Source organism: Diplotaxodon limnothrissa, linkage group LG14 (genome assembly GCF_057381915.1).
Source record: "Diplotaxodon limnothrissa isolate DT_005_m linkage group LG14, D_limnothrissa_male_GT1.1, whole genome shotgun sequence".
NCBI classification, from domain to species: domain Eukaryota; kingdom Metazoa; phylum Chordata; class Actinopteri; order Cichliformes; family Cichlidae; genus Diplotaxodon; species Diplotaxodon limnothrissa.
The window spans coordinates 13,727,096-13,751,478 of record NC_140609.1 but is presented as its reverse complement, the minus strand read 5'-3'; the positions used below and the strand labels follow the sequence as shown (position 1 = coordinate 13,751,478).

The 24,383-nt window shown below is 41.6% G+C and overlaps 1 protein-coding gene across 1 annotated transcript; it reads left to right on the top strand.

Annotated features, from left to right (window-relative positions):
* The first annotated feature begins 812 nt into the window (after positions 1-812).
* On the top strand, positions 813-23,820 carry porb (P450 (cytochrome) oxidoreductase b). Its single transcript, XM_085371738.1, has 16 exons — positions 813-876; positions 4,250-4,434; positions 14,798-14,846; positions 15,416-15,544; positions 15,793-15,945; positions 16,718-16,842; positions 17,004-17,093; positions 17,347-17,445; positions 17,648-17,764; positions 17,904-18,022; positions 18,489-18,670; positions 19,816-19,965; positions 20,098-20,365; positions 20,624-20,769; positions 21,453-21,538; positions 22,293-23,820. Exons 2-16 carry the CDS (start codon positions 4,259-4,261, stop codon positions 22,435-22,437), a joined length of 2,034 nt encoding a protein of 677 aa, XP_085227864.1. The 5' UTR covers positions 813-876; positions 4,250-4,258; the 3' UTR covers positions 22,438-23,820.
* Positions 23,821-24,383: the final 563 nt, after the last annotated feature.

Sequence of the window (24,383 nt, the reverse complement as noted above, 5' to 3'; positions counted from 1 at the left end):
AGGAGAGGGACAGGTGCTGCTAGGGTGAGAGTCTCTCACGGAGTCCTTTAGTCCTCCAGGCAGGCAAGGTGTTCAAATAGCACACAACTTTAGTTTTTTTATTTCTATATGATGAACTCTGCATTATTAAGTGATAAGAAGAAGGTATTCTGATGTCCTGTAATCATTATGACGCTATAATTTGAGATACAATAAATAAAATCCGTTTTGTACAAAGTATCGGTATCGGATCAGTATCGTCGATACCACCCTGAATATTACTTGGTATCGGATCGGAAAGGAAATCAGTGGTATCGCACATCACTACTGAACACGCAGGCAGAAAGCCTGACGGATTGCGGGGCTGTCACGTGTCCTTGGCACTGTGAACATAAAGTTAAACTTGCGAGGTCACGTTTGATGAGAGTACCTCTCAGTCTCTTATAGATATATGGAGCTTGTTCTGTTCGTTGTATTACATAACCCTGACCCTTCCTCTGCTGCACCTCGCCTGCTATTTACTGAGCCAGATTAGATATGCACGGGCGAGTCTAAATTAAAAAACACCCATACAATAAATAAAATTAAGTGGGGTTTTTTCTTTTTCTTTCTTTCTTTCTTTTTTTTTTTACATCATTCATTTTTAAGCTGAATCACGTCTTCAAAAAACACAGACACTCAACTTCTCCAAAAAAATAAGATGACGAGGCTAAACTGGCCTTCACAGTTCAAACCCCACCCCCTGACACCCCCCTGCTTCCAGGACGGAGTTGGTTTGATCCTGCACGGCGTAAAGTTTCCTTCCGCGTCGAGCACGCCAAGAGTCTGCCGTAAATCCAGGAAAAGAAGAAGAGAGCTGTGCGAGAGGCTTGCACAAAGAGGAGAGAGGCAGTTAAGGTAAGATGCTGAGAAAACTTGCCTTTTATTTGGTTTACGTCGACTAGCGCTCTGTGGCAGTGTGCGGAGACTCAAACCTAAGCGATATCGGACTTACACCATCACTAGAAACCTGTAAGACAGAGCCAATATTACGCTTTTACATCAGATATTAGCTGTAGACTACAGCCGACTACAGTGTTACGCAAACTGAGGTCAACTTGTATAATCTTTAAGCCACGAACAATTTAAAGTAGAATCTGATCATCTTTAAACGTGCAATTTATAAAACTATTGCGTGTCTGCGTTCACCGGTATTTTCTGTAATGTGTTTACAGCCACCTTTGTCACTCTCCAGAACATAGTCAGAGCCCGGTTCCGCTGGCTACTATTTCTATCGTTATTTATTTATTTGTAATGTGTAAAATGGGATTAAGTCTGCTATAACGGAGCTAACTGACACTCATAACTAGTATAACCGGTGTGTAGCGTGACATTACGTGTGGTACTACACACACACACTCGTGGGTCAATCTGGACTGTCCCACAGCCGATAACGCTTTCGTGACTGAAACGCATATTTATTTTAGGTGAAAGAGCTGGACCGTAGTGATGTCCACATTGAACTGCTTCGCTTTTATCAGATTTCTGGTGTTGTTGGACATTTTTGCCCCAAATTAACAACTCACTTTATGTGGTTGTACTTTTAAACAACCACATAAATCATCTAAGTCAATGATCTTTTAGGGCACATGTGTTTGATATGGGTGAGGATATAGGAAAATAAAAAGCGTTATTCATATAGTTTTACCCAAGGTTTTCTTTTATGACTACATTACAGGTATCTCTGAAGGAGTCACATGCAGGTCATTAGAAAGTTACTGTGTAAAAAGATCACCTATGATGACGCAATAACTGAACTGGCTCCTTGTGAGTTGTAGATGTCTTCTTTCTGTCACAGGAAAGTAAAGCTAACAATAAATACCAAGATTAGGTCGTCATTCTTTTATAAAAAACAGATGTGTCAAATAAAAGGTCCAGGGGTCCAGAATCGGCCCCGCAAATCTCCAATCTGGCCCACTAGTGTGAAGGAGGACACAAAATGTGGAGGTTCAGTTTTTTAACTTTTCCGTTTTCAGTCCTTCCTACTATCTGTTTTTCACAGTAGATCCACAGTTACAAACTTGAGATTTAGAAAAACCTTGTTTGATAATAAAACATTCTGAGAGATTAGCTACAGAACTTTTTCTGTTAATTTTATTTATGTATTGTGAATTGAGCCCAAAGAGACAGCAGTATTTCTTTATCACGTAGAAAAACTGATATGTACTGTTGAACTTTTCCTATATGATGGATTAAACTTCTTTACACTGACAGAAAGGGGATTTTCACAGGTCCGGCTGATTTGAAGTCGCTGTATGTAGCCCATGATGTAAAATTAGTTTGACATCCCTGGTTTTAAAATTACTTTTTGTCTGGCTTTTTACCAGGTTGAAGGTTAATACATGGTTTCAGGGTAAGGGCTTGGCACCGGTTTGTGTTGTAACTTGAGGGTAAGAGTGTTGGGTCAGCATATGTGGCCCTTCCCCTTACACACTGAGTGGAGTGGGCAGCAGCCACTTTTTGGGAGTAAAGGTAAAGCTTTTAGACTAAATATGAGAATAGGTTCATCCAAATGTGTAACTTCATTTTCCACATTGCGCTTACTCAGCAGTTGTAGAAATGAGCAAGGAACAAGTAAGCGTGGATGTTTAGAGATTTTATGAGTTATTAGTCATATTTGGTGAATTGTCACTGTTTTCTCGTGTCTTTAGCCTGAAGCAAATTGACATGAGTTTTCTATCTGGCTCCATTATGTAGGGATTTACACACCTAACAAGTGAAAGAGCATAAGTTTAAGCTGGGGAGGAGACATAAATTTCTCCTGGCTTGCATCAGGAAGGGAAGCTGGAGTTAAAGTAAAAAAAGTTGACAAACATGCGTAGCTACCTGCCGTTGCAACACTTTGTCACTAAGTGCGCTGCTGAAAGTAGCTTTTTAGGTAACCGTTTTCTTTGTGATAAATCGACCTTTATGTAACTCACTGTGACGTTGAGAGAAGGCGTGGGTTTTGCTCTCAGGTTGAGTTCTCTGATCCTCCCAGGAAGTCATTATGTTGTTGGAGGGGTGCCTCTGGGGTGTTTAACTTGGATACTGCTTGTGGAGTTTGTTTTTTTCTGTATAGTCTCAGTGACATTTGGCTTCTGATAACGCTACCTGTTTGAATAACCTGTTCACTAAAAGGGTTTGAAAGAGTTTATTTAAAATAAGACCTTTAGCTAGTTCTACTTAAACAATCAAAGATTTATATATTTTTATATCTTGGAAAACATCCATATATGTGGATTGTTTATATTTTCAAGTGTTTTTAAAGGGTGTGGATCATTTGGAGCATTTTATCTTCATTAGTCTTTGATGAATTTTCATCAGTTTTTGATTAATTTATCTATGTAATTGATGTTTTCATCTCACTGGAAGTTTCCTAACTTCACATGAACTTATCTGAGATTAAATTAGATGCAATCACACTACAATACTTTAAAGATTTGTAAAAAATCCTTTTTAGGAATTGGTTGATAATGTTTTTTATTATGTTGGGCTGTCATGTGACTTTTATCACCGTGACTCCTGTACACACTGTGATAGGGCTGAGCTACCCATGAAATAGTTTGCTTAATAAACCAGTGACTTGGTGTAGTTTAGTGTGCATGGTAGCACTGAGTGAATGTCTGCAGGGCTAGCTGTTCATTAGCCTTCTTAGAGGATCAAAGAAGCTTAGTGTCATTGTTTTCGGTCTGTGAACCAAACTGAAACCTGAACGCTCAGAGCATTGGGTCCTCTCGACCTCGGTATGAAAAGAGCCGGTGCTGTTGCTGCACGACAAGAAATTCCTCATGCACCGAAGGCGGTGGTTTACAGTGCCAGAGTATCCTGAGCCAAATGCAAATCGTAGTTGTCTACTATTGTGTGAACACAAGGTGTCATTGTGTGCTATAATGCATAGCAGGTTGCTTACATATGTTAGCAAGGGTGTTGTCTGTGTGCATTAGCCTTCATAAGCTTTGTTTATTTGGAGTTTAACATGCAGCCTGTTTTAAAATGTGACTTTCACAGATCGATAGCAGCATCTTCATGTCAGTGACATGTTCACTGTAAACCATGGGCCTGTAGTTAATGGGCTGTTTTGGATCTAAATCTGTGAAATCTGTGGTGTGTTGAACAGTAACTGAATGATGTCCCACCCCAAATACATAAAAAATAAATTTATGACCAGGAAAAATAGTCAATTATTTGTTTTTTGTATTGTTTTTTTTTTTTTTCTCACTTTAGCTGTGTTCTGTGTTTCCTCACGCAGAGGACCCACATGCCAGACATGGACCCCGAGACCACCCACACCGAGCCCGCAGTGGATGAAGAGGCATCTCTCTTCAGCACCATGGACCTCTTGCTGTTCTCCGTCATTCTCGGCTTTGTAGTTTACTGGTTCATGTCCCGTAAGAAGCCTGAGCCCATTCCCGAATTCAAAAAGCTCGACACACCGTGAGTATCCATCAGCTTTCAGGTTCCATCTGGGACGCGAACACATGACATGAGGTTAACGAGTTGAAGCTCATAAACGGGAGTAGTCGGGGTACTTTAGTAGATCTGCTCAATAGCTTATTTTTATCTTCAGTCACAGTTTTAAATTGTTGTAGAGGTAATGGTGCTGTATTGTAAATTATCTTCATGCGTAGATGCACATTTAAACTGTACAGCTGGACACTCGTGAGTCAAAGTTTGCTTTCAGAAGCCAAGCTGCGTCATATGTAGGCAGGTCCTCATCAAGAGCTGCTGCTCTTTCTAGCTGCAGTTGCATTTATGTATCCAGGGACTGGGTCTGATGCTGTTTGCTGAATGAGCTCATTAACGAGGACATTTACTGGGACACACAGATGATTTGTGCTGGTGGATAAACCTTTGGTCTTTAAACTAATCATGTGTCTTGTGTTGGCAGACTTCAGCTTCTTATCACCTTAACCTGGCAAAAAATGTGTTGGACTATATTGCATAAGTTATCTGTGTTATATGCCATCTGTTTTTTGTTTTGTTTTTTTAATCTTTATCTAGTAACTTATTGTTTTTTAGACCTAATTCTAAACATTTAAAGATTGATATGAATTTACAAATGCACAGTGAAAATGAAGATTAAACATAGGCTTCTTTTTTAGTTAGTTTTTTTATTACATCTCTTCAGGTATATTTTAAGTGGGTATGATGCTGACCCAGAAAGCTTGATTGGTTGTCAATTACAATGGGTCGATACACGATCCATTCACTGACTCTCAGTTTGATCCAAATAAGGCCTGGTCAATTAAGGTAGAATGAAGCCAGTTATCAGATCACTAAGTTAACCCAGGGTTACCTTTACACGTTCACATGACCGGGGTGGTGTTGCACCAAGTAATCACTTTTAAGGGGTGTTTCACATATGACTCATTTTCTGCAGAAAACGATCCCTATGAGCGCCACCTGCTCCAGAGATGTTATTAGATGGTGATTAAAAATCTATAAAGAGTATAAAAAAACTGCAACACTGTTGTAAAGAGAACAAGAGATGAATTGCTAGTGTACAGAGCAATAAAATAAGCATTTTAATTCTGTTTAATTATTTTATGGCAGAGTGCGTTGTCTGTGCTGCTTTTGATTTCTAAGGTGACGGCTGCGCATTAGATGTCTCAAACTTTAAACTGCATACATTTAAACGTTGAAGCTTACTGTCCCATCTTAAAAGTAAAAAAAAAAAAAAAAAAATCTTTTAACTTTGCTTAAGAAAAAAAATCCTGATTGAGGTTGTTATAATTCATGCATGAAAGGGCTAACAGATATTTTAAATAAAAGAATAAGTGAAAATGTGGTGCTTCCAGATGATTATAAACCGAAACTTAGGACATAACCTCCTGACAGTTTTAGTTTTATTCTCTTAATTGCAGACTCGCTGCTGTTTTTAAGGGCTTGGAAGTAAATATATCAAATGGGCTTACTCTACATACAAATTTGACATGTCAGCAAGTACAGTTTGGATGTCCTGTTGTAGGATCATATACTTATAGTAAAATAAAATGATCAAATGTTTGCTGCCAACAGAAAAAACACAAACCTTAGATGCAGCTGAAAAACTTGACACGTTCTCTTCGCAGGCTTCTGAGGGGTCTTCTACGAATAGTGACTCTGTTTTCTAGAGAATTGATTGGTCTGCAGGTGGGATTTTCATACCTGTTGCTCTCTAATCTGCAACATAATCTACTCCAGAGCGGGAGGGCTCTATAGCGATATACTCTGCTAAGAAGGGAACCACCTTCCTAGTACAGGAAACCCAGGATTAAGTCTGGATAAGCTATTATCCTGGTTTGTAGTTCAGGTGTCTGATGTTTCCTCTCACAGGATGATTTCCAGCCACTTCCTCACATACTTTAATCTGATAAATGGTAAAATGGTAAATGGCCTGTATTTATATAGCGCTTTTCTAGTCCCTAAGGACCCCAAAGCGCTTTACGTCATCCACCCATTCACACACACATTCACACACTGGTGATGGCAAGCTACATTAGCTGATATTAGCTGTGTACTCGGTATCTGCACATAGAGAGAGAGAGAGAGAGAAATTTATATTAAAAAAATCGATTCAGGATTTTAATGAATCGATTTTAATCGATGAATCGATTATAAAAACCCACCCCTAGAAAAAATGTATTGTAGAGCAGCCGAGGACTCTCTAGTAAATGTTTCGCTACTCGTGACCTTTGTTTTCTCTCACCCTCTCCTTTCACACAGTTTCTGTCCTCCCATAAACTCACCCAGGCGTTCTGTCTGGCTTCTCTTCTGAGCCCTCCCTCCCCTCCCCACCCCACTCTGTTCACTCCAGGTACAAGCCTGTGCAGACCACGAGTGGGCGTTCCTCTCAAGTTACATCCAGTTGAGTTAGGGTCACAGTTAAAGTGATTCCATCCGACCACAGCTGTTGGGGAAGGCTCATTCATTTTCTGTAGAGACTACTCACTCTGCTTTCCCCCATGATGGCGTAATGGAGGCTTGGACTTGCCTTGCACTGGCCACATTTTTTATTTTTATTCTTATTTTTTCGTCCACTTCCAGGCATAAGCTTTATTTTTCTTTACTTTATTTTTTGGTGAAGGGGAAAAAAAATAAGAAAATGAAGCAAAAGGAAATCCTGACCATTTGTGTTAAAGCAGGAATTTGGTTGGAAAGGAGGTAATGACCCCTGGAGAACATGTTTTTGTTGAGGGCGGGCCTAAAACCCTCAAAGCTGGTCTCTCCTCCCCTTAAAGGGGCAGCGATTGCTTAACTGCTATGAAGGGGGCGTAGTTTTGTCTCTTTCCTGTGCTTTTGTTTTTGGCCCTGAACCCATTTTGAAAGTTCCCTGGAGAACGAACTAGGCAGGCGCGCCAAGTTCCCTTTTGTGAGCCCTCTCCAAAGGTGGAAAGTTGAGGCTGAAGACAAGCAATCCATTCTTTGTCCACAGTTAGTTTTTTTTCTTTCTTTTAAATCATCCCCACCGCTGCTTCTTACCTTCCCCTCGTCGTGGGTGCGTGTTTGTGTGTGGGTGCGCTCTGAGCTTGTTCCACCATTGGAGGGCCATGTCACAAATGAAATCCTTTTATGATAAATGAGGTTGCCATGGAAATGACATCCCCCCCCCCCCCCCCTTCCTCTCTCCTCCTGTTAGGTGGGGGTAGGGGATACTTCAGGGGAAAAACATACCATTCATTGCCCCCCCCTCCTCCTTCTCTTTTCTCCTTTAGTGGTCCACTGAAGAGTTGCTCTGATAACCAGCCAAATTCTCAGATTGGACTTTTTTGCTCCGAACACCTCTGAGGCTGGAGAGGAAGAGGGGCGGGGATGAGCAGGAAGGCATTTTCAGCCCGAGATCGCTTCAGTGTGTTTGTGTGTGAGTCAAACGTGTGGGTCTGCAGCTCGGCTGGATTTTATGGGAAAGTCAGTTTCCCACCATTGTGTTCTCAGCGGTTGCCAGACAGCTTGTAAGCTGCTGTGCTCGTGCATGTGTGTGTCTGTGGAGTTGTGTAGAGCTGCTGGTTTCACAGAGCAGTACAGGAAGAAGCTGAGTTCAGATTGTGTTTGAAGCGTCTAAGGGGAAGTCGGGCCGCTCTACAAACCTGTAAATATCTCTCTGACTTTTTGGGCTGGTGTTACTTTTCCATCTCGCACCTCTGGACCGTCCTGCCCTTTTTATTTTTTTTATTTTTTTTATTTTTTTCGAGCGTGGCGGCTCCCGGTGTTACCTAGCCAGCAGTGCTAGTGGCAGTGGTGAGCTACAGGGCTGCATGCCATGGGCTGCGTCTTCTCCCTGCCAGAGGACAGGAGAGATGCTGCTGAGAGGTCAGTGACATGTTTGATTTACTGCTTCAAAGCATGATGCAGTGTGTTTTTAATACTGCTTACTTGAAGGATGATGTAACATTTTTTTGTAACATTTGCCACTGGCTGCCTGCTGATTAGGCTGATAGCACCGACCACATTTGGAAGTAATTTGTAAGCACTGAGTAGTAGCTTGTTTTCAGTTAAATCTCTGCACACAAAGCTTAGCTGTCTGTTTCAAGACGTTAAAGCGAGTGCTATAAGAAGCTATACGTTGTTTCTGGAGGTTATGTAAGACGGAGATAATATCTATTTGACTGCGAGTCCAATTTGATTATTGGCTGCTCTGTTTCTTGTTTTCCCTTTACCGCACAGGTCACTTGCACATTTACAGTCTTGTTTGCTTTAGTTCTTTATATCAACTTTGCATACGGCTCGGTTTCCATGTTACTGGCACATTTAAATAGAAAGGAATGGAAATGCATGTCATTCATTGGTTGTGGCGTCATAAGATCAAGATCAGGGGAAAACTTCCTGGATTGGTTCTTTATCTTAATTTCTATTTGTGCAGCTAATTACTGAGCAGCAGGTTGGAGGTTTGTTTTGACACAAGAAATGGTTAAAAAAAAAAAAAAAGGCCTGTATTTATATAGCGCTTTACTAGTCCCTAAGGACCCCAAAGCGCTTTACATATCCAGTCATCCACCCATTCACACACACATTCACACACTGGCGATAGCAAGCTACATTGTAGCCACAGCTGCCCTGGGGTGCACTGACAGAGGCGAGGCTGCCGGACACAGGCGCCACCAGGCCCTCTGACCACCACCAGTAGGCAACGGGTGAAGTGTCTTGCCCAAGGACACAACGACCGAGACTGTCCAAGCCAGGGCTCAAACCGGCAACCTTCCGATTACAAGGCGAACTCCCAACTGTTGAGCCACAATCGCCCCGTGGCTCAAGAAGCCAGACTTCCTTGCATTTTATTTTGTTGTCGTCTCAGGCGATAGTTGTCCAGGTTTTTCAAGATTTTTTGGGGGGGTTTCGGTCATTTTCAATCCAGTGTCTGTTTCTGACCATTTTCAGAGGAATGTTTTTTGTTTGTAAGCATAATAAGGGATGAGCCAGTGTTGTCTACACGTGGTAGACATCTTCACAAAGAACCAGTTTTGTTCCCATTTCTTTAGTTGACTCTGCACAAAATGCCAATAACAGTTTGACAGATTCTCAAAGAGCTAAAAATTGGCACATGTGCTCTGCATTGTGTTAAAAATCTGAGAGTACTGGGTAAGTGGGAAAACAAAAGACGTGTGTCTAAACAATACCTATCTACACAAGATGTACAGCATCTCTTATGGAGCAAATCCAGCAAAGACCTGACACCGAACCTGAGAGATGTTCACTGAAGAGTGAAAATCGGTGGCAGGTCTTTGGATCAAGTCATCGTCATTGTGTTAAGGAAGAGGTTGAAAGTGATGCAGTGAGTGTCTACGGCCATCCTTAAAATATGGTCGAGGCTCTGAGGCTACGCCTCAGCTGGCTAGTAAATCCACCACACCAGTTGGTGATTGATCCTGATCGTCTCATTTTATCTGATATCATTTGTGTTTTAGGCTACAAGGGTGGGGAGATTGATTCATAGTCACAGCCTTTGCTGCGTGTGTATATCTGATGTATTATAATGTAACCGGGCGCTGCATTGACTTTGAACTCCCGTAACCTTGCTGTTTTGCAATTTCACACAGAAATCCTTCCTTTTGGCGGGTGGTTCAGAACTGATAACACGTCTAACGGATCCTGCTGAAGCTGTCAGGAAGGGTTTCGCTTCAGTGCAAAGGCTTGTTTTTAATTTTGATCAGCAATTTGGTTCAGAGGAAAAACTTTTTTTTTCTCCTTTAATATATAATTACACGTTCAACGTTAATCCCACACACACTGCAGGGGTTAGGTTCACTGAGGTTGTATTGGGTTTTTTGTGCCCTTTGTTGGGAGTACAGTGTACTTTGGAAACCTGTCTTACGTCATAGAGTTTGTCAAATCAATATGTTGCTGCTCAGCGTTAATGGCTTTGCTTGTAGGTCTTGTCCTCCTGAATCATGGAAATCGAACAGTGTGTTCATCTTGCATTAGTATTTATGCTCGTAGTCATGTGTGGCCTGCGTATTCCTTTATCAGTGCAGATGTCCACTCAGGGCTTTGATGCTGAATGAAGCTGTGCTGCCTTTCATTTTGCTGCGTGCTGCTGTTTTTTTTAAATGTTTCAGTCCATTAGTGACTGACTTGGTGAATATGAACCCAGAGTTTAAATCATCTGCTGTAACACATTATATATTGAGCACTGTGTAATGAATGCATCTGTGGGTCTACAGATGATTGGTCTGAGCAATGCTTGTGTAATTGCCTTCTCACGGATTGCATCAACTGAGACTGGTGAAGACTTGCGAAACATTTCTTTTTAAACTGTGTCAGCTTACAGTAAATGCATTACTAAGCTAAAAAATGTGTCCTTAAGTAAAACAAAAATCCCCATCTTTAAAAATAGTCAGTATGAAACAGAAATGAGAAGCCTTTAAGTAATCGAGTGAAGTGACGCTGCACTGAGTGTCATACACACTTAATTCTCCTCAAAGTATTTAAGTGGTTCTGCCACCCTGCGTTGTTGGGTGTTTTACCAACACCTCCACTACCCCAGTATCCACCTGTAGGATCTAAGTGTATAATCGTTCCCTATTTCCGTAGGTAATATTTGCTCAGTGACGAGCTCAGTCTAGATGCCGGCCGGCCGCGCCTCCCAGAGGCTTTTCTTAAAGGGGGGTTTTTCCTTCCCACGGTTGCCAAATCTCAAAGGGGGTCAAGTGATTTTTGGGGTTTTCTGTTTTCTTTGCATTATTGTAGAGTCTTACAATAGAAAGCACTTCGAGGCACCTGTTGTTGTTGTTAAATATGCGATGCAAATACAATTAAATTCAAACTAAATTCAAATTCTGTTGCTGTAATAAGTCATTTTAATACATTATGTTCGACTCATTTGTGATGATAAACCAAATTCTCCTTAGCATGTGGGATCCTATATTTTTAGTTTTGTTTTTGTTTTGTTTTTTTTCTCCGCCTGTTTTTGTGTTGCGTTGATGTTATTTTTGACTCGGGGCAGGGCAGCATACTTACAGATTCGTTTTCGTATGTTTGTGTATCATGCTGGACCAATCCTCTTCCGAGAGTCATCCTTTAACCCTTAGATGCACACGTGGGGTCAAAAATGACCCCATGGTAGGGCTGCCACAAACGATTATTTTGATAGTCGACTAGTCACCGATTATTTTTGCGATTAGTCGACTAATCAGATCATCATCCATTAGACGTAAAACTACAGCTTATTGCACCAGCAGCATCTGCTCTTATATAACTATCATTAGCTTACAGCTTTAAGTGTTTAAGGTCTGTGCTAACTAAAAATAAAGACAAGATGATAGTTTATTGAATTTTAATGAAATTTGCAGATTGTTTCGGTGAAGATTAATAAACTCCTTGCTATCTAAAATATAACAGGACACTGGAGTATATTCTGGAGCATCTCACACTTCTGATAATCAGCTGTCTGCTTGATGTTTATTCAGCTGTGTAAAAACTATAACTTTAATCTCAGACAAACTGATTTACTCAGGAACAAATAAAATACTAAAAAAAAAAAAGCCAAACAATAACATTTTAAGTTATCTAAGTGACTCATATATATTTAACCTGAGTAGCGAAAGACGGCGGTGGGTTTGAAAACGATTTGCGGGGAGTCCGGTGTTCTCACGGCGCTAGTGAGCCTAGCCCCCGGCTAGCTAACGAGCTAGTGGGTAACAGATGTCTCCGAAAACGTCGGAGCGCTTTTGAAAATATGTGGTGTCCTGATAAACTGAGCAGATATTTGAGGTTTACACAGCTACATTCTCGCCTGAAAATATGTTAAACGTTTATTTTGTGACCCAGAAAGAATAATAAGAGTAACATTAAAACTAACTAGCTGCCGCCATTGTTGGAAACTGCGCTGGGCCGCGCTATGAATTCTGGGACACAGCTGCTTCTTCTTCTTCTTCTTCGGGGTTTAACGGTAGCTGACATCCTTGTACATGCAATGCTGCCATCTTCTGTTTCAGTCCGTTATTACACTCTTAAATCCTGCCACTTATTCCTGCGTCTTTTGTGATCGTACAAAGTTTCAAACGACGCGTCGACTATTAAATCAGTCATCGACGATTTTGATAGTCGACGTAATCGTGACTAGTCGACAAATCGTGGCAGCCCTACCCCATGGGTTGTTTTTCTTCAAAATCTTTAAAATGCAAAGTTGTAATTTATTCATATTCCAGGTATTCCTCATAAAATATGTTTGTAACATGAGGCCATTTGCATTTTATTTATTTTTTCATTAATTTATAAAAAAATGCAGTTTTTGTATCACTACCCCACTCTTCCACAAGTGGGGTCAAAAATGACCCCAAGCACTTTCATTCTTAGCAACTCTGACTGTCCCACTTACACTTCTGATGGATCAGGAATTAATTTTTACACAGTAACATACATGATTTATAGTCAGGGCTGCACATAAGTGGTCCGCAGGTTCGCATTCGCTGTCAAAATAAAAGTATTCCCGGAAATTCAGAGAATATGTGCCTCTTTTGTGGTGGAGGAACACCAAAGTAATTGCTTACGGAGCTTGCTTTTTTTTGACATCTTTAAGAGTTCTGAACAAATGTCTGTCCTCCTCCAGAACATCTAATGTACACAAACGAGCATCCTAACTTCTTATCTGGTACGCGTCTTTTATTTTGACAGCAAATGCGCACCTGCGGACCATTTATGTGCAGCCCTGTTTATAGTTTCCTGTGCATTTCAAACATTGTCCTTTCTGATTTATTTATTTATTTATTTTTAATATTTAAAGTAACATGGCTGCTATGAGGCAAGCTGTGGACCTTGGCCTACAAATGATCCAGGACGGATGGGATGAAGAGCCCATCGGAGGCACTGACTCAGAATCTGACATCTCAGATATAGAGGACAAAGACTATTGTCCCCCCCACCGAACAAGGCCAGTCAGATACAGAGGAGTCCTCTGATGAGGAAATGAATATTTAGTCTAACAGAATGAGCCCCTCTTACTGCTCTAGCCACAATATTCTGAATTAGTCGGCCAGGGCTTGCACTTGGGTCTAGTACTGTCTCCCCAATAGATGCATGGAAGATGTTCATGTCTGATAACATAATAGAAGAGGTGCTGACATGCACAAACATGGAGGCACGAAGAGTAGCCACAGACAGGGGAAAAGAGTGGAAAAATGTAATCAAACATAAGCTCCTGGCCTTCATTTGATTGACCATCCTTGCAGGAAATGAGACGAACTGGGATGTACCAGTCGGTGTGCTTTTTGGGAGTCCTCTGCATAACCCATTGTACAAGGCCACTATGTCAATTCAAAGATTTAAAGATATTTGCAGTTTCTTGCACTTTGATGACAAGAGGACCAGAGCCTATGGACTGAAAACAAACCACATGGCAGCTTTCTGCTACATATGGGACCTGTTCTTGGTCAACTGCAGGCAGAAATTCATGCTCGGTGATTGTGTTACAGTGGCTGAACAACTTGTGCCTTTCAGAGAGAAGACCCAGCTTCTGCAGTATATGCCGAGCAAGCATACAAAAGTGATACAAAAACTGCAATTTCTTAAAATTAATGAAAAAATAAATAAAAATGCAAAGGGCCTCATGTCACAATCATGTTTTATGAGGAATACCTCAAATATGAAAATATCACAACTCTTCGTTTTAAAGCTTTTGAAGAATAACAACCGAGTTTATAGAAAAATGCATTGTTTCTATTTGGGGTCATTTTTGACTCGTGGAAGAGTGTAGGTACTGGTAGGTTGTGCATCCAAGGGTTAAGGCAGAACATGGTACATCGGAAATCTTTCAATGTGCAAACCTACATTCATCTGCCACTTTATTAGGTACACCTGTTCAGCTGCTCTTCTGTTTCTTGAACATAACAGTGAGTTCACTTGTGCGCAAGTTTCCAGTTTTTTTTGTTTTTGTTTTTTTTTAAACCATGTCATTAAGAATTGAGGCTGTTCTAAAGTCAAAAACAGGTCTAGCTACTGGCAAGGTGTACCTAACAAAGGGGCCACTGACTGTATGAATGTCCTGTCTCCAGCAGGTTTTGCACTCATGTCCCAAACATCCAAAGCTTCTGGCTGCTACACAAATCTTTGTACCCACCTATTAGATGTATGAGGTCATGCTCGTGAATGTTGATTCAGTTCAGGTTTAGAGTACGTGGGCAGCTGATGATTTAACTAAGGCTTAAAAAAAACAAAAAGTACTTTGACCTCTCCAGCTGTCAGCCATTTGGAGGACAGAAAACTTGCTGTAATTCCTCCATCAACTTCTTTGCAATGGTTGTTACTGCTAAATGGTCTTCAACCTTTGTAAAAGGATTGTCGTCTCTGCTTATTTGTAATTGTAATATTTCATTATCTCTTCCAGGACACCCACCACAAGAGAGACCAGTTTCATTGAGAAAATGAAGAAAACCGTAAGTAATGCTACTTTATCAGATATATTTTAAAATAACACTGTATAGACGCGTGAGCTCCAGACTTGCAGAGTTAATGTTGTGGTTATTCACCAGCTAATAATTATCTTTATGGGCCCTGCAGAGTAGTTTTGTTGCCTTCTTGCGGAGTGGATGAAGCATACAATAACTGTAATGGTATCCCCGCTGATGTGACCACATTAAGCTCTTGATTTCCAAACAATGTTTTGACTTTTGTGGAACTGTTTTGTAGCCAGAGCTGAGCAAAGGCTGGGGTTTAGCTGATGTGGTTTTTGAAGAGAATAGTTCAGATACCACCGTGGTGGCAGGAAGGATCTTTGGCCCCCACTGAGGTTTAACTTTGCCCCCGTTTTTGTCTCAGCAGTCCTGAAGGTGGCAGTTTATTTTATGGCACAGATTTACACATGGGGATGTTCATGCAGAAGTCCTATAGTTCAAACGCAGGTCTAAGGATGCATTTTATGTAGATTTAAATAGATTACATACTTCGTGATGTAATGCGTTTACATTATGTAATGTAAATGATGAGTACATATCTTTGTGTGCAGGGAAAGAACATCATTGTGTTCTACGGGTCTCAGACGGGTACAGCAGAGGAATTTGCTAACAGGCTGTCCAAAGACGCTCAGCGTTACGGCATGAAGGGAATGGTTGCTGATCCAGAGGAGTATAGCATGGTAAGTATTGCCAGTGAATGAAATGCACAGCACAGTGAGGATAAATGCAGTTATTCTGCGTTGTTCAAACATGAAATGTTTGATTTTAACGATTTGTAGTGAACCTTCTCTTTCCTAGATAAATAAAACATGTACACACCTCATCACATCAGTTGTTCCAGTCACAGTTGGATGTAATCTCTGCTTATTGAGAATCAGTGTTTGCATCCATTTTAAACTTCAGCGTCTCCGATTCTCTCTCGTTGCAGGGGGAACTGTCCCGTCTGTCTGAGATTACAAACTCACTCGCCATTTTTTGCATGGCCACCTACGGAGAAGGAGACCCAACTGATAATGCACAGGACTTTTATGACTGGCTGCAGGAAAATGATGAGGAGGATCTCTCCGGATTAAACTACACTGTGAGTTTTTATGCTCAACTTTGGTGCGTGTAAATTCTGTCAAATTAAAAGCGACTTCAGGAGAACTTCTTTGTTGAAAGTAAAGTTTTAAAAAGTACAACGCAGAGAGTGAAATGGACGCTGGGCAAGATCGGTGAAGTTTGTCGTATGTTGGACTGTTACTTCCTACCAGTCGTGCTACACTGTCAAGATGGAAAGCCCAGTCAGGTTATAAACTGACCTTTGTAAAGTAAAGAATAATAAGTGGAGATGATGACGACGATGATGATACTTGGAATTTGAGTCACCAGCTACACAGCCTGGATTTGCGTCACGCCGTTCATGTGTGACATTGTGTTATTGTTGGGACTCGATGTCCTCATTTGAGTGAAAAATTTGAAAAACTTTTTTTTTTTTGTAACGAACTTCTTGTTTTCACTGTTGTGTATATTTTGCCATGTGTGCAATTTGAGGGAGCAGGTCAAGTGGAGGACAAAATAGGAAGTGGCATGCCTAAAAACTATCCACAGCAGATGAACAGTATCTGGAAGTCATGACTTTTGATGATCACTTCCTGCACTTGTTTCCCATTTTCTTTGCAAAATACGAAGAAGTGAGGTGTGACTCAAGACTTTTGCACATTCCTGTGTTTTGGTTTTCATCAGTAGAAAACCGGTCGGACATCTGCAGTGATCTCACAGTTGCACGGGATTATTTCGAGCGTGTTATTTTTGTGGCACTGAACCAAAGCCGGGTACTGGCCACTCTTCATTGTGTCCCGGTCTGTTTTCAGGTTTTTGGTTTGGGCAACAAGACGTATGAACACTACAATGCAATGGGGAAGTATGTGGACAAAAGGCTGGAGCAGCTGGGAGCAACACGCATCTTTGATCTTGGTATGGGAGATGACGATGGCAAGTAAGTGACTGATGGATCCTCCGTGCCTAAAAAGAAGTGAGCTCCACATTTTTGGGTGGTGCAGCACTTATTGGGGGTTGAGATAGATTAGACCATTTAAGATGCACATTTGAAGACTTTATCAACCTTTTTAAAATAATAATGCTTTTTTCGGCTCTTAGTTTGGAAGAGGACTTTGTTTCATGGAGAGAGCAGTTCTGGCCGGCTGTCTGCGAGCACTTTGGAGTGGAAGCCTCAGGAGATGAATCAAGGTGAGTTCAGGGACAGTTTGTGCCATGCATCATCATTTCATTATTTCAGACTTTTGATTTTGCAATTGTGCAACAGTTGCCTTGAGACATTTTTACCTTTCTCTCGTCCTGCCTGCTGTTTTTTTGTCCTGCTGCATCTCTAAAAAGAAACTACAAAGACAAAACACAGGATGACTTGCTGTGATTCACTCCATATTGAATTATGTCTCCGTGTGTGCACAGCTTGCAAACTGTAGTTTGTTTTGTCTCTCAGCATTCGGCAGTACGAGCTGAAGGAGCACACTGACATCAACATGAACAAAGTGTACACTGGAGAGATCGGCCGCCTGAAGAGCTTTGAGGTCCAGAAGCCGTGAGTATCGTAGCAGAAACTAATCACTGCAATGGAGACCGATCATTCACTGCTAGCATTTCACCTGCATTTATGACAAACTCCAGACTGGGTACAAGTGACCCTTTCTGCCCTCTAGTGGTTAAAAAACCCCAACCCTAAACTTTTTACTCTTTTAGAAATAAATCTTTTTAATACTTAAGTGCTGCTCTTTTATTCATAGGCCTTTTGACTCCAAAAACCCCTTCCTGGCTCTAGTGACTGTCAACCGCAAACTAAATAAAGCTGGTGACAGACATCTGATGCATTTGGAGTTGGACATCACAGGCTCCAAGATCAGGTGAGGCTGGATGGGATCATTGCTTAGTAAACCTTTATCTCCCTGATTTCATGCAACGATGTGCACAGCCCTGATGTATTTTTAGCTTTATGAATTCAGCTCAAAGTCTGAATTTTTTTTTTTCTCATTCTCATTTCAGATACGAGTCCGGAGACCACGTTGCAGTTTTTCCCACAAACGACTCTGCGCTGGTGAACAAGCTGGGACAGATACTTGGGGTTGACCTTGATGTGGTTATCTCTCTTAATAACCTTGATGGTATGGCATTGACAGACCCAAAGCACCTTGACCTTACCAGCTCGTCCCTCCCACAGTCTAGTGAAATCTACCCTTGATATTCAAACTTGCTGTATCAGCTCACTTAATGTCTGAGTGACAGGAGTACTGTTATATTATGTAATAGCAGTAATTTAGCGGTAGTATAAATACTTAAGTTAGCTGTTGTTATAAAGGTCAGTTGTGGTGAATAAGACTGCTCGTTATCACTGAAAGTTGAGTAATAAGGCTACAAATGTGAAACTTGCTCATTCAGACCACGTGCAGTTTATTAATACAACAAAAACTGGCCTATAACCACACTTTAAAGCTATTTTACCACTAGTGTGGTAGAAAGATGAACCCATAAATCCACTGAAGATGCCCAGATACATTTTAAATCTTTTTCTGTTAGCTGTTGACCATTAAAGTGTTTTCAGAGTAGTGTCCTTGCTGTTTTGTGTTTCAGAGGAGTCCAACAAGAAGCATCCGTTCCCCTGCCCTACCACCTACCGCACGGCCCTCACTCACTACCTGGACATCACTCACCCGCCTCGCACCAACGTCCTCTACGAGCTGGCGCAGTATGCCTCTGATCCCAAAGACCAGGAGAATATGCGCAAGATGGCCTCCTCCTCACCCGAGGGCAAGGTCAGTAATGGGTGGTAGTTGGTGGTTCGGGGCAGTGGCGGCATACAGCATGTGTGGTTGCCTGCACGTGCCTCCCAGAATCCATTTTGTAATCAAAGATCGTTGCGTTAAGTTCTTGCAGATATAATTATTTATTGACTTCCTTGTGCGGACGCCGGACAAGCGGGAGTCCAGGGACAGACCAAAGGTTTTTCAGTCATGAGGGCCTGAGGCTGAGTTTTAATTGAAGCCTGGTCGGTCGAAGAAAAGAATTAAAGAGCTTGGACCTGACCGTCCAGAGTTAAATATTCAGCAGCAGTCCACGGATCTTGGGAGACGGTATACATGGACGTTCTCCAGCACGCTATATGACAAGCGCAGTTGGTTAACGGGGCGCGGGGTGAGCAGTGCCTTTTGTTTTCCGTGTCTGCTGTGTCAGAGTCCTCGTACTGAAAGGTTGTGGACCACCACAGTTTTACGGGACTTAAAGCACTTAACAGAGAAGTACAAAAGACTCGAGCAGTTGTAGCCACTTGGACAATAGCGTAGTTTGTTTGTTTTCCTGCATTGGTGTGACTGCAGTCACTCTCAGATTATCGAAGGTTTGCAAATGATTGCTGCCTAATTTATAAATGTAGACAGATTGCCTTCAGTCTGAAAGAGTCTATGTCAGCGTAACTCGAGGAAACGTATTGCATGTGATGGCCAATTTGACCCCACTCTTGTTTTGTTTTAAATAATTCAAATTTTATTGAATTCTGCATAAAAACGTCAAAACGGAACAAAGCAGTTCAAAGACACTGACAGAGAGAGGTATATAAGGCTGTTTGTATAATAGCTTCTTGGGTGGTAATGATTTGCAAGTCGTCTGGTTCAAACGAAGTTATATTTTCACTTGTGAAAGTGTCCCAATCTTCCTTGGCCATCTCATTTTCATGATTAAGCCCTCCCCAACGTCTTCTCACAGACGGCAGTGTTCGTCTTCTGTTCAGTCCGCGTTTTTAGTGTCTGAGTTTGTCACTAGCTAAGAATCCGTTCTCATGCTGATTGTCACATGGCAAAATTCCCCCCAGGTCTAGTGGTGGTGTTAGAGTAGCTGTTATCAAGTTAATGTAACAGAAGCTGGATCACAAAGCTCATATGAATTGTTCTCTGCTTATTTGCAGGCCCTCTACCAGAGCTGGGTGTTGGATGCCAGCAGAAACATCCTCGCCACACTGGAGGATATGCCGTCACTGAGGCCTCCTGTCGACCACTTGTGTGAGCTGTTGCCCCGTCTCCAGGCTCGCTATTACTCCATCGCCTCCTCTTCAAAAGTAAATCCATTTCCTCTGCAGTCAATAGAAGGAGTTAAAGTCATATACTTCTGTTTTAACGTTTATTAAGGAATTGAATAAGCAGTCTGATTTTTAGGAGCGAGCTGTTATTAACTCTTCTCTTTTATGCAGGTTCATCCCAACAGCATCCACATCTGCGCCGTCGTGGTCGAGTACGAGACCAAGACTGGCCGCACCAACAAGGGAGTTGCGACCAATTGGCTGAAAAACAAACTGGTCACGGACAATGGGCACAAGTCCACCGTCCCCATGTACATCCGCAAGTCTCAGTTCCGCCTGCCGTTCAAATCCACCAACCCGGTGATCATGGTCGGCCCTGGGACTGGAATTGCTCCTTTCATGGGCTTCATCCAGGAGAGAGGCTGGCTCAAACAGCAAGGTATTTATGGACTAATGTCGTCTAACCTTGACAAGAAACTGATGAATGAACTAGTTATAGTAAGGAATTTCTATCTATATTAGCATGTTGCGCTATCATCTATCACTAGTGCAAACCTGGAGAGTGTATCCAAGGTTACTTTCTGTCAGTATCTATGTACGGATGTCCCCTAAATGCCTCATACGCACGCAGTGAGCTAGGAAGAGGAACATTTTTAATTAACATTTGCTTTGCTCTGTGGCTGTCATCTGATTATAGGAAAAGAGGTTGGAGAGACCGTGCTGTATTTCGGCTGCAGACATAAGAACGAGGACTACATCTACCAGGAGGAGCTCGAAGGCTCAGAGAAGAACGGAGTCTTAACAAAGCTGAATGTTGCCTTCTCCAGAGACCAGGACCATAAGGTACAGCTGCCTACGAGACTCGGAGTGGTGCATTATATCAGATTTCCTCTGTTGACAATGTCTTGTTACATCAAAATCGGGAAATGTACCTGGATTGTCTGTTAGTAGTTGATGTGAACTGCTTCTTTGGTAAAATGAAAAATTAAGATAGCAGAAAATCATTTGATTTATCAGTTTAATCGGGATCCCCGTTAGCATCAGTCTCAGTACCCTAGTGTACCCACGCGACACGTGACATGGCATCAGATCGGCGAGCACAATGGCTCCATTACACACAAGCCAACATCCACAACACCTTAACATAATACTAGCTGCTTCTAAATATACAGATGTCACTTACTTTCATGGAGAGAACATAAAACTATAACAGGACACAGAAAGAAGCGTTACACATTGATACAGTACAGTAATGATTTTTGTGAACGTTTCCTCTCTTCCAGTGTAATGTCCCTTTCGCCATATCCAATTTACAAACGTATACAAATAGGATTCTAGACTTGAGTACCTTCCCGATTAAACTCATCACAGCACAATCTTACTCAGATCAGCCCAGATTACCAAGAAAATTGTTTGCATTCAGTTCTGTCTGGTTGTTTAGCTGTTTGTAGATAAATACACTGTTTTCTGTGCAGGTTTTTGACGCGCACATATAAACATTGTTTTTCTGTTTTTTCAAAATAAAGGTGTACGTGCAGCATCTGCTGACCAAAAATAAGGAGCATGTCTGGAAGTTGATTCACACGGACAACGCTCATATCTACATCTGCGGGTAATTACCAGATTTCAGTTGTTACGTGTGTGTGTGTGTGTGAGAGAGAGTGAGTGTGATATTAAAGTATGCAGAAGATGCCACTGTGGTTGGGCTCATCTCTGATGGACATGAGATGGCGTAGAGGGCGGCGGTGGAGAACTGTCTTGCTGGTGCTCAGAAAATAACCTAATGCTGAACGTCCTTAAAACCGAAGCGACAGGTGGAATCTGTGTCCACCTTTAGGTTTCTGGGCACCCACATCTCTGCTGATCTCACCTGGATCCACAACACAAACTCCCTGGTTAAAAAGCCCCAGCAGCAGTTGCACTTCCTCAGTGTCCAGAGAATAAGCTGACCTTCTACTGCTCAGAACAGAAAGGCTGCGCAGAGGGTAATTAAACCTGCCCTCAGCCAACTCTGGTGGCCATCACCAAATCCTCCTGTTTCAGAAAAACCATGGCCATCACAGGTGACCCCGCCCACCACCTGATTGACCTGCTGCCTTCAGGTCAGTCAGGTCAATCAGGTCCCAAACCTTCAGCTTTTTCCCCTGGGCCATTCAGACTGTTAACAAACACTATGTTAGCTCGTTAGGTGAACTTTCACACTGTGGAGCCAGTCAGGAATTCTGCACTACATGGAAGTGATGCAAGCCTGGATTCTCTTTAGCAATGTGGCGCCTCCTAGTGAAATAGTTGTGAAAGTACAGTAAAGAACTTCTGTCTTATTTGTCTTATATGCATTGCTCACTGTCATTTCTTTCCTGTTATAGAGATGCAAGAAACATGGCTAAAGACGTGCAGACGGCTTTCTACGAGATTGCGGAGCAGGTGGGAGTCATGACGCGCACCCAGGCTGTAGATTACGTGAAGAAACTGATGACCAAGGGACGCTACTCACAGGATGTCTGGAGTTAAAGAGCCTCAAACCTGGCCTCACTTTGTGCACATACAGTAGTAGTTTTAACGTTTTTTATCGTCTGCCTTGGTCTAGACTGACTTAAAGAAACAAATGAATCAATTTTAAACCTTGTGTTCGTACTCAACCTGGTTCACCTTGACAGCGACAGCTAACTGAAGAAAATGAGGCAAACTCTACCTCAGTAGATCTTACTAAACCAATAGAGCCACCTCCTTACTTTGGTTTGTGGAAAGACAGCTTGTGTTTTTTGAGATCCTCACACGATCCTAATTGTTTCAGCCCTGTGCTTTCCGGGGAATGTAAAGAGCCTCCCATTTATAAATGAACGAATTGGTCTAGAATCCCACCCGCTCTAAATTCTTAAATCATGAGTATTAGATGCACAAGAGTGTCATTTGATTTTGTTTAAATGTTTTTTTTTTATTTTTTTATTAGCCTCAGATTTAAGGTGTCACACCACAGCAGTTTTGTGTGTGCGTGTGTGTGTGCGTGCGTGCATGTGCGTGTGTGTGTTGCAGTGCAAACACTCAGAGTAGGCTGAGACATAAATGGACGCTGACTTTTCTCTCTGAGCTGATTCAGTAGCCGTTTCCTAGCAACAATAAATATCTAAAATGTTTTTAAAGTTTTTATTTGGTGTAACAAACTGGCATCGCAGGTACAATTGTGTGTTTACCTTTGTGTTTTGACAAGGGGGTTAGCCTTTTATGCAGACGTTGCTGTTCATTTGAAAGAAGAATGGTAACATTTCGAGAGGCACCGAAAAAAAGGAGACTATCATATATAAAAACCATGAGATTATGTGCTTTTCTTTTCTTTTACATAGAGAAAATAAATATTTTTAACCAGTGATATTTTAAAGCATTTTGTATGTTAGAGCCTGCCTCCCATGGGACTGTTGTTTTCTGCGATATTCACCTAAAAGCAGAGGATTGTGGGTTCATTGGGTGGCATTGGCAACTCTAACACGATAACCACCTCTGTTTGACTTTCTTATACTCTTCTGCGCCTCTCCCCCTTTTTGTTTGACCACACGTGCGCCGCTGCACGCAGAAGGTGGCCAGACGTATCCGAACATTAAACGTGTTCTCCCGTTTCAGTCCGTCAGAGCTCGTCACGGAGGTGTGGGGGAGTTTGAGGTCAGTCAGGCAGTGGAAGTGCAGTGCCTTTTTTCTTTTTCTTTTTTTGTGATGCCTTATGTATGGAGTTGGCAGTAAAGTCGGGATACTTCATTGTATGTTTATTCCTTCTTTCTTGCTTATATTTTGATAGAAAGAAAAGTTCATCTGAGACACTTTACCCAGTGCTGTCACTTTTATCATTCCTCTTTACAATGTAATCATTTGATTATATGGAGGCTTGCTTTTTTTAATTAATAAAAAGACTGAATAATTTTTGGAGTTTTGTTTTTCTTTCTCTTTTTTTTTTTTTTTCAGGGGGGGGTCATTAGAGGTATGTAAGGATTCCTGAGGCGCCTTGCACACCTTTTAGCAGGTGTGATTCACTCTGTTTAAACCAAATTCAGGTAGGGCTGTGCGATATGACCAAAATCTCATATCCCGATATAAGAATTCTATCATCCTGATAACGATATAAATCACAAAAATGTAACATTTTCTGTGAATCTCGGGCAGCTCGTCTTGCGGGAAGTGTTTCCAGCTGCGCGTCATGTAGCTGGAGTAGAGTGTTTTAACCATTGACTGTTCTACAGTCAATGGCATAATACAAAGTGATGGCGAAACCTAAAAGACGGTGTCATGTCTGCTCCCTGAAGCAATCTCATAACAGTTTCAATCTATTTCAAGCCAGTTAGCACATTTCTGTTATGAAGTTTAATAATTTTTTGGCAGTAAACTTTTAAATCCTTTTATTATGAATATCACATTTTCAGATTTTCAAGAGAGACCAGACCAATAGGGCAGCAGAAATCACAAAAATAAAT